Raw genomic sequence first — 9,872 nt, 5'->3', positions numbered from 1 at the left:
TTCATTATTGTATTCAGATTCTGGAGACTTCTGAATCCGTTTTTGGGAATGCACCTCCAGATTTGAAAAGGTCTGTGAGTTTTTGTGTAGGAGGAACTCCCTCCGCTGTTTGTGGTAATGTGGCCTCTCTGGTTATTTACTTAAGGAATGCTCCACAAACACTGGTGTGTGCTGATTGGCTTTGTTCTCAGCAATTTCTTATTGGCACTCTTTTAATTTAATATTTATCTATTTAGTGTGAAAGAGTTACAGAGAGAGAAGGAAGGAGATATCTTTCATCTGCTGGTTCACTCTCCAGATAGCAACCACAGACAGAGCTGGGCCAGGCTGAAGTTATATGGGATGCTGGTGCTTGGAGTTGGAGGATTAGCCAATTTAGCTGTTGTGCTTGCCCGCTAAAACATTATTCTTTTTTTTTTTAAATTTAAAATATAAATAAGAGTACAATATGATGGTTTAATATATGCATACAATATGAAATGATTGTCAATGATTTATTCATCATCTCACATATTATTTTCTGTGGTAAGAACATTGGTAATTGCACAGTGAAGAAAAGTAAATGTTTGGAGGCTAGTATTGATGGGGACCTTTTCTCTGCCAAGGCTTATTTGGATATTTATAACATTATTCCCAGGCCATACCAAATTACCAACTTAAAGATTAGTGTGCTATAGACTTACAGAATTTTGAGTCCCACTGGTGGTTACCTTGGTGGAGCAGAATAGAAGATCTTGGGGGTCTTACACAAGCTCATGCGCCAGATGTTCCCCACCTCTGGAGTAAAATGTGCTCTATGTTGTTTCCATACCTTAGTTTCATACGAATTCCCAATTTCTCCCTCAGAATTTGACTCAAATGGCACTTTCCCCCTGTTAGGTTCTCCTTTTGCTAAGTGACAGCTACGTCTTTAGTGTCCCCACAGATTTATGTGTACTTCTCAAAACTCCTCTTACATGTATGTTTTTATTTCTCTTTTAATTGAGAGTTCCTAACGGGTAAGAATCAGTTTTTTAAAATATATAACACAGTATCTTAAGAGTCAGTATATAATTGCATGGATCAAACGTGAGGCCTTTCTACATATAATGAGGAAAGGAAGATGAAACGTACAGTTATTTCATATTTATTGTTATTTACATTTATTGACTATTAACTGTCTGCAATATACCAGGTTAAAAAAAAAAAAGAAATAATCTGTTCAGAGTGACTTAATTTATTCAACAATATCCAAGTATTCATTAACATCGCTGAGTCAGCACATACTCATTCTTTGGTTAATCTTCATGCATAGCTTTTTCAAGTGTGTTTTCGAATATTGAGTAATGTTGTAGACCAATATATGTTCCAAACACTGCCTGAAAGACTAGAGGAATTACCATTGCTTTTATTTTTGTTTGACAAAGCTGTATCCAATGGAGTAAAACTCTTCCTTTTGGTGGCAATGGAACTGTATGATACCTAAAAAAGAAAAAGCTCACCATCACATCTGTGAAAATAGTTTCCATTGCAAGTTCACTGTTTTCACCTGAACTCATACTTCAGTAATTTCCTTTATAGGTCTATCAGGTGGATAGCGCAAAAAAGAACACACTTACCTGACTGCCAGGCGTCCATTTTTAGTAAAAGCCAAACCACAGGGATATAAAATACCACATACTATGCCAATCAGTGAGCTTCTAAAGACACAATTTTCCTGGCTTATGTTACCTGAAACACAAAAGTAATTCTGATTTCCCTTTAAAACTCAGGACCTAAGGACCTTGAAGAAAGTATTGACAGTGAAACAGCAAAAAGAATATTAGAAATTCAAAATCTATGGCATGTAACAGACTAATCAATTTTAATAATGTTTTATTGCACATCATCATATAGAGAATTACCCCTTACATTTACAGTTATTAAAGAAGCAATTTCGTAATGAGAGGATCAGTACTAAACTAGCAGACCAGAGCCAAGTTGGTGCATTATGTCTCCTATGTGTCAGGCATGTACTGGATTGCAGGATGATGGACTTATGACTGTTAGAGTATACTGTTGTAATAATATAGGTGCAAGCAGGTGGGGAAGAGGAGGAATGGGGAAGATGGAAGGAGAAATCCCTGAACCTATGGAACTATATCATGAAAAATGAAAATAAAAAAAAATTACCTGAATTCAAAGCATCAGTTACAAGCAGCTTGTAAGCAACTACAGTAGATAAAAACGGAAGAGTAGTCAATGATGCATATGTTTTGAAAACATCATGCTTAACATTGAAGCAGTATCTGAACATAAAGTTTGTCAGTATTCCAGAGAAACCAGCTGTTGTTCCAAGGAAAACTGTTCCATATATATTTAAGGTCCTAGTTAGATAAGAAACAAGAAAAGTTAAGTTAATATAATAGTATCCTAATGGATACCTTTCCAGGTGGTTATTTGCTATTTCATATTTGCAGAACATAAAACCTTTCTTGAGGATTGTATACTATAGTCTTTTTGTTTTTTTAAAGATTTATTCTTATTTTATTACAAAGTCAGATATACAGAGAGGAGGAGAGACAGAGAGGAAGATCTTCCGTCCGATGATTCACTCCCCAAGTGAGCGCAATGGCCGGTGCTGCGCCGATCCGAAGCTAGGAACCAGGAGCCTCTTCCAGGCCTCCCACGTGGGTGCAGGGTCCCAAAGTCTTGGGCCGTCCTCAACTGCTTTCCCAGGCCACAGGCATGGGGCTGGGTGGGATGTGGGGCCGCCGGGATTAGAACCAGTGCCCATATGGTATCCCAGCACGTTCAAGGAGAGGACTTTAACCACTACGCTATCGCACCAGGCCCTGGATCATTTTTAAGAAGAAAAAAAAAAAATTCCCACAATCTCAGTATTTCAATAAACCACTATTTCATCTGTCCATGTTTTCCTCCAGTGCTTAAAAATAGGTTTTCTTCAAAATTAATAAGTTAGTAGGTTTTAGGTTTTCGTTAGAAACCATAACAGTACAAAAGACCTGTAAATAAAATTATCAACTTTCAATCTGAATGTCTCTTACTTTTCTTTTCTAAGATATTCAAATTTTTTTTCTATGATTTCGATGACCATTGGTTTTCTGTGTTTTGCATCTCTTACAGAAGGACTGGGCTGACCATGTGTATATGTTGCCATCCCGATGTCCTAGAAAACACAAAATTCCAGAATCACATAACTAATTATATTAATACTTACTAAAATTCTACAGATTTAAATGAGAAAAAAAATTGAGTCTAATAATGTGCCACATAACATAATCATTCCTACTTTTTTTTTTTAAAGATTTATTTATTTTATTGGGAAAACAGATGTATAGAGAGGAGAGACAGAGGGAAAGCTCTTTTGTTCTCTGGTTTGCTGTCCTGACTCCTGGTTTTGGATCAGCTCAGCTCTAGCCATTGCAGCTTCTTCCAGGTTTCCCGTGTGGCTGCTGGGTCCCAAGGCTTTGGGCAATCCTCTACTGTTTTCCCTGACCACAAGCAAGGAGCTGGATGGGAAACAGAGCAGCTGGGACATAAACCAGTGCCCGTACAGAATTCCTGGCGCATGCAAGGCAAGGATTTAGCTACTTGGCTATCACACCAGGCCCAATCATTTCTCCTTTTACAGATGAGAAAACAGGTTTAGAAAGGTTCACTTGTACTAGGATTTAGTGCAGAAGGATAAATTTCTGAGATGCTACATTTTTGTTTTCTGTCCAGTTTCCCCATCTCATTCCAGAAAAGTGGCCAGAACCTATTTGCTCTCACTTCTCTGATGAGGAATAGAAATAGTAATTGCTTGCTGACAACTTACTCTGGACTGTATTTTCTGAAAACTTGAGCTCAATTTGGAAATTGAGTTTTCTGAAGATCAGAGGGAAGTGGGATTTTCTTAGAATAGGAAAGAAGTACAGTTCCAATAAAAGTTACACAATGTTTTCTAGTAGTACCTGTTGCAGAGGCAGGTTCATCAGACATGACTATGTATAATACAAGGGAGACCAGGCTTGTGGCAATAGGTGCTGGGATTCAAAGGTTCCTATATCCTAAGGGTAAATAAAGAACAGACAGCTGCCAACATCAAGTGACCTTGAGGGTTTGACTAGTAGCATCTTGAGAGGAGCCAGTAAGGTAAAAACAAACTGTTATGCTCTGGATATGAGGGTTCTCAGGTCTCTGTGAAAACACTTAATAGCCACTATGGCATTATAGGGTTTAGTAGTTACATTTAATTTTTTTTGAAGGAGGAAATAGGAACATTCTTTACAAATCCAAATTTGCAGTTACAAATGTTTACCCATTACAGTAGTGACACAGAATTTAATGTTTTCTTCCTTCCATCTTCTCCATACTAGTCAATATACAGATAAAAAACTAAAGCTTCTTGAAAAATGTACACTAACCTCCATTTTAACAACTTTTATTATCAGTAACCTATACTAAATCTCAATTTTCAGGAGCTCTAGGCAAGAGAAACAGAGTAGATCATGCATACTGAACACAGAATATAATTAATTAGCAGTTCTGAACCTATACCATGCACAAGAAACCTGAATGGTATTTATTTTAAATGCAGTCTGTTGAGCACTTCCTAGAGGGACAGTGCTTTTGGAAGAATGGGGTAGGGCATACAATATGCATTTTAATAGTACCAGGTCACTTTGTCGCCATAGTCAATGAATATATGTTGAACACCAATGTAACAGTCATTTGATGAGTAATGGATATATATCAATCCTAAGTGTACTGAAGGGCTTTAATCATACATATCCCAATGGTATCGACATCCATAAGGTACAAGCTGTTTTAAACTTCTTTTTTTTCCTAAAGATTTATTTGTTTTTATTGGATTTATCAGATCTTCTGTGCTCTGGTTTACTCCCGAAGTGGCCACAATGCCTGGAACTGAGCTGATCTGAAGCTAGAAGCCAGGAACTTCTTCTGGGTTTCCCATGGGGGTGCAGGTCCCAAGGCTTTGGGCCATCCTCTACTGCCTTGCCAGGTCACAAGCAGGGAACTGGATGAGAAGTGGAGCAGCTGGGATACAAACCTGTGATATGGGATCCCGGTGCATGCAAGGTGAGGATTTTAGGCTCTAGGCTATTGTATCTGGCCCTGAGCCTTTTTATATTGTTAAAAGGTGAGTAATAATAGACCAATGTCTTACATGGTGTCATTCTAGAATAGTGTTTTAGTCTCTTATCTTTAAAATATTTGGGAGAAGGAAAAGAAATCCACAAATTTCAATTTTTAAGGAACCAGTCTTGCCTCTTCCTGACATCCACAGATAATGGAAGCAGGAAGACAGTAGTATCACAGGGAGAGTCTGTATCTTGTCTATGTAATGCACTATGAAATTAGCTATCAGTCAGTAACATGATGATTAACTAGAAGCGTGACAAATTTTGGTTTTGCTGCCACTAGAATGAAATCCTCCAACTTCTATAAAGAGCTTCCCGGCAATGTTTCGTATCAATTTCCGACCCTGTCTACACCCTCAACTGTGTATTGAGAAAACAAGCACCTAGGATACTTGAAGGACAATTGATGAGAACACCTGAGTGCTTGCTTAGCCTTTGCAAGGTACTGTCATAACTGGGTTCCTTATACTCTTTGTAATAAAGTAATAAGATGTTTAACAAAATACTGAAAGGTAAAGATTTTATGGAAATGAATATTTTATTCAAAAATCATTCTAAGCATTCAACTAACTAGTCACTACTACACTCAAATATTAGTGTATAAATGCAGATTTATAGTTTGCAAAGCGTTGCAACAAACACAAAGCAAAAACAATACATTTATACACAGGATGAGGGATCCACTAAAAAAAAGAAGACGAAAAGAAAGGTTTCCCGACGGGAGTCATATTCACGCAAATATCCAATATCCGAAAGAGGAAAATGTGGCGAGGAGGGAGGTGCAGGGAAGCATTCAAGTTGAACAAAAATCCTATACAAACGACCGAAAGAAACAGAAAAGCTCCAGGTAGTCAGGACTAGATTTTGAGTCTTTACTTTCTCTCCGTTTCTTTTGATAATAACTGTGCACTGATATTGCCCCGAATATCCATTCAGAATATCGCAAGCTGGTTTTAGCTTTCTGCGCATCACCTCGGAAGAGTTTGCCAACACTTTACAACCACAGAAATCACTGCCTATGTGAGTGCAGACTTCTGCCTACCTTGGGCACTTCCCCAGCTCCTAAAGGAACCACACCTGCATCTTTCAGATTTGCACCAACCTCACGTCTCAGCGTCGCCATTTTGGCAGCTCACGTGACTCGCAAGCGGGCGGGGACCCAGAACGCCCTGGGTTGGAAGTGGAGTTTGCTTGCGATTCCCGCCTCACAGCAGCCAGAGTCGGCCCCCACCCAGCTAGAAGCCGCGCCCTCCGTCCTCTCTGTGATTGGACGCGGCGCGCAGGAATTACGGCCACTCATTGGCTTCGGGGACCAGGCGCCGTGAGCCCGCCTCTCCTATCTCGCCCCGTATTTCCTCCCCCTGCGATTTCTGAGCCTTACCTGGCTTCTCCACCGGCCTCGGGCCAACGGGGACGTCCCGAGTGGCCTTCGTCTTCTCAGGGCAGCTCTGTTAGGTGCGGGTTAGCCGCCTTCCCCTTCACTCCTTGAAGGAGCTCGCCCCTCCGACCTGTCCCGTGTGTTAGGTTTCTGGTTTCTCCTCAGAACACCGAACCGACCGCCCAGCGCCGTCACAGCAGCCTCGACAAGCCTTCTCCCCTCGTAGCCGGCTTACTCTTCTTACCAGTCGTTTAGTGCCCTCATATTTCATCTTTTCGGTACCCTCGCAAAGGGGTCGGGGAAAAATTTGCCCTCCGCCCTCTCCCTGAAGCTCCGCTTGTCAGCGGGTGTAGCAGGGGTGTGTGTTGAGGCGGGGGGCGCGTTGAGGAGACTTGGCATTCTTTTGTGTTTGTTAAATGCCCAGCAGGCTCCCAGACCGACAACCCCCGACCCTCCAGTCTCCATGTCTTAGAGATGCCAAATTCGAGAGTTATATAATTTCAAGCGCTGCTGTTTCTCCCTGCCTGAGGAAACACTTCATCGCTTGGAGGTTGCAGGACATTTCAGTGCTCTTTTATGTAGACACAGGGTCGGGGCAGGGGTGGCCAGCGGTGGCAGAGAGACCCTTTTTTTCTGCAAAAGGAAGGTGGGTAGTTCGGAAAGAGATTGAGAGAAAGGGTGGCTGTGGAAGCCAAGCAGCTGTAAGCTCTCATTTAGGAAATCGCGGACCGGTTGCACAGTTGATGCTTACATGCCTCATACTACTACAGCGTCTCTGAAAACACCTTTGGGGAAAGGTTTGGCTTCTCTGGAACAGGCTCAGTGTTTACCCTCGCTGTATAGGGAGCTGCTTGGATGCGAAAAGATGGCATGATATGAATGACTCCAGTGTGAAGAAATCTGCTTCGCCAACTCATCCTGCATCAAGTGCCCATTGAGTAGCACTGTCACTTTAATGTCTCCATGCCAAGGGATTGCTTTCCTCTTTTTCAATCCTCTCAGTTAATACACGGGAGGATCAGACTCAGAAGGGCATTAAAGGATCAAGCCTGGGGGGCTTGGAGAGCACAGAAGAAAAAAATGAAAGTGACAGCAAGCTGGATCCTGTCTTGCTAAAGGGGGTGAGATCTGGAACTTCTGGTCCAGTAAATACAAAGGGGGCCTTTCAGTTTGTGTTGTGCCCCCAGAAAACTGTTCAAACTCACACTCTCCCTTTCTCCCCCCGAGAGAGGAAAAAAACTTTAAAATTTTTCTGTAAAGATTTGAAGATCTTTACCATCAACCAATTCATCTTTGATGTTGATGATGTGTAAAGTGATGGGACAGACACCTAAATTTGGTTTGCACCTTAATTGAGTTAGTCATTGAATTCCCAAAATGGTACTGTCTGAAGAGGACTTTTAATACTTTCCTATGCTGACAATAATATTCTCAGCTTAAACTATACATGATAAATACTTTATATTTTTCTCTAAACTGTGGGCAGTGTCAAAAGTTTAGCTGTAGAAAAAAGGCATCATTGTTTTCTTTGCATGAAATAGAAGACTCAGCCTGGATGTAAGAACTGAACAGTGAAGTGATTTGTAACAGTTACACTGTTGGTTTCAATCCAGCTGGATCAAGCTGAGACCTGAAAAGAGATCTTGATTCCTGTGGCAGTGGCAAGACCCAAGAATGCCAGTGAAGAAGAAAGGTGGGCTATGAAGTTCCTATATATATTTTTACTTTTCCTTGGTTGTGGTATTTGAATTGTGTTCCTTTTGAGAGTAAAATTTGCATGGGTTTGGGGAAATAGTTATTGTAATGATATATTCTCTGTGGTTCATCATCCAGAATATTATATTTGCTGACTGAAGATGAAGCCGGATTGTAATAATTACAGACATTTGTGATTTCATCAGTTGAGGCTGTCTGTATCATCATTTTTAGTTAGAGGAGGACCACAGACTGGGGATATTCTTTAGCTTGTTTTTGATTACTTTAAAGTAGTCTTTTAGAAAGAAACTTGGGTGGTGGAGCTCTTCTTCATAGATTTGAGATTTATCAAGCTAACCACCTAGTTCTACAAGATAGCAAAATACTGTGTTTTTTTTTTCCACTGAAGAAAGTTACAGCTTCATGATTTATCTTTTGACTTAAAAATCAGAGTTACTATTTGGGTTTATCCCAATGTAAATCTTTATTTTAGTGATAAAGCACAACTTTGGTAACTGTTGTGCTTTTCCAGATACGTGCATTATCCCATAATCTGATACTCAAGTACTCTGAATGAGGCAAGTCTGGTTTGGACTTGTTCTTCCCCTTCAACAACTGTTATTACTCAGAATTAATCAAGACCCAGTGGATTACTGAAGTATGGCTTTGATGATTGAGTCAGTATTTATTTCAGGACAATATTGTTTCAAAGGACCTTAGCCAAGCCAGTTTTTTTTTCTTTTTTGATATGATAAGAAAGATGAGATGAAGAGGATTTTTTGGGGGTGGGGGAGAGGAGGAGTTTTGAAGCAAAATTTATGTGAGCCAGGTCTGTAGGTATAAGTGCAACTTGGTTCTCTGTAGTATTTAATCTTTCTGCAGTACATTTTTTTTTTTTTTTTTTAATTATTTATTATTTAACTTCAGTAATTACATTGTATTATGTGACACAGTTACATAGATACTTGGGTTCTCCCCACCCCTCCCCAAACCCTCCCACCATGGTGGATTCCTCCACCTTATTGCATAACCACAGCTCAAGTTCAGTTGAGATTTCCCCATTGCAAGCGTATACCAAACATAGAGTCCAGCATCTTATTGTCCCGTCAAGTTCAACGGTTTCTTAGGTATACCCTCTCTGGTCTGATGACAGAGCCAGCAGAGTATCATCCCAGTCAATTGAAAGCTCCAACATACCATCAGCAAAAATTTACATCATTATGGAATTAATTGACATAGTAATGAGTAACCAATATGTTAAAAGTAAATGCGGGTTCCCAGCCACCTTCTGTGACCACCTCACCTATACTTCAATTTTAGTTTATACACAACATATAACATTCAAAACATAACATGTTATACATAACATCATATCATCTTAAATTAAGGCAAACATGTGGTATTTAACCTTTTGGGATTGGCTCATTTCCCTTAGCATTATGGTTTCCAGTTTGGCCCATTTGGCCACAAAGAACTTTTTTAAGTTACATTGAGGAAAATTATAATTACTTAGATGCTTTGCTTATGTTTGTCTGTATAAAGATGGGTAATGATGTGTAAAATCTGTGAAACACCAAGCTTCTTGCACATGAATATGTAAGACTGGGAATATTTTCTTCTCCTGCTGTTCCTCATAATACTACTTAGAGAAATAAAGTCTGTGTGAGATTTTT

General features: G+C 39.9%; 2 protein-coding genes across 5 annotated transcripts in view; one reads left to right on the top strand and one right to left on the bottom strand.

Moving 5' to 3' along the window:
• Nucleotides 1–1,195: 1,195 nt before the first annotated feature.
• TMEM126B (transmembrane protein 126B) lies at nucleotides 1,196–6,641 on the bottom strand. Of its 4 annotated transcripts, none has more exons than XM_058663679.1 (5): nucleotides 6,508–6,641; nucleotides 3,027–3,148; nucleotides 2,152–2,345; nucleotides 1,599–1,710; nucleotides 1,196–1,461 (listed from the first exon to the last, which is right to left on the bottom strand). In XM_058663679.1, the coding sequence occupies exons 2-5, from the start codon at nucleotides 3,137–3,139 to the stop codon at nucleotides 1,278–1,280; spliced, it is 603 nt and encodes a 200-aa protein (XP_058519662.1). In that variant the 5' UTR covers nucleotides 3,140–3,148; nucleotides 6,508–6,641; the 3' UTR covers nucleotides 1,196–1,277. The 4 variants fall into 4 exon arrangements, with proteins under 4 accessions (XP_058519662.1, XP_004589893.2, XP_012783801.2 ...); XM_004589836.4 differs by lacking the exon at nucleotides 6,508–6,641 and adding an exon at nucleotides 6,169–6,311; XM_012928347.3 differs by lacking the exon at nucleotides 6,508–6,641 and adding an exon at nucleotides 6,229–6,274.
• A 234-nt stretch (nucleotides 6,642–6,875) lies between these two features.
• The window catches only part of LOC131479996 (disks large homolog 1-like), a 979,279-nt gene continuing 976,282 nt past the window's right edge, over nucleotides 6,876–9,872 (top strand). Inside the window, exon 1 of the mRNA XM_058662300.1 lies at nucleotides 6,876–8,197. Coding sequence (XP_058518283.1) covers nucleotides 8,179–8,197 — 19 coding nt within the window. The 5' untranslated portion in view covers nucleotides 6,876–8,178. The remainder of the gene's footprint in view (nucleotides 8,198–9,872) is intronic.

The sequence above is a fragment of the Ochotona princeps genome, chromosome 4 (genome assembly GCF_030435755.1).
Source record: "Ochotona princeps isolate mOchPri1 chromosome 4, mOchPri1.hap1, whole genome shotgun sequence".
NCBI lineage: Eukaryota > Metazoa > Chordata > Mammalia > Lagomorpha > Ochotonidae > Ochotona > Ochotona princeps.
The sequence above is the reverse complement of the archived record's forward strand: the minus strand, read 5'-3'. Positions and strand labels throughout refer to the sequence as shown.

What these genes read in the sequence shown, in the direction of transcription:
- TMEM126B (XM_004589836.4), bottom strand. Translation starts at nt 6,249, where the DNA reads ATGGCGACGCTGAGACGTGAGGTTGGTGCAAATCTGAAAGATGCAGGT. An exon ending in GAGCTGGGGAAGTGCCCAAG is followed by an intron (nt 3,149 to 6,168) that starts GTAGGCAGAAGT and finishes TGTGTTTTCTAG; the next exon opens with GACATCGGGATGGCAACATA. An exon ending in AATGGACGCCTGGCAGTCAG is followed by an intron (nt 1,462 to 1,598) that starts GTAAGTGTGTTC and finishes TTTCTTTTTTAG; the next exon opens with GTATCATACAGTTCCATTGC.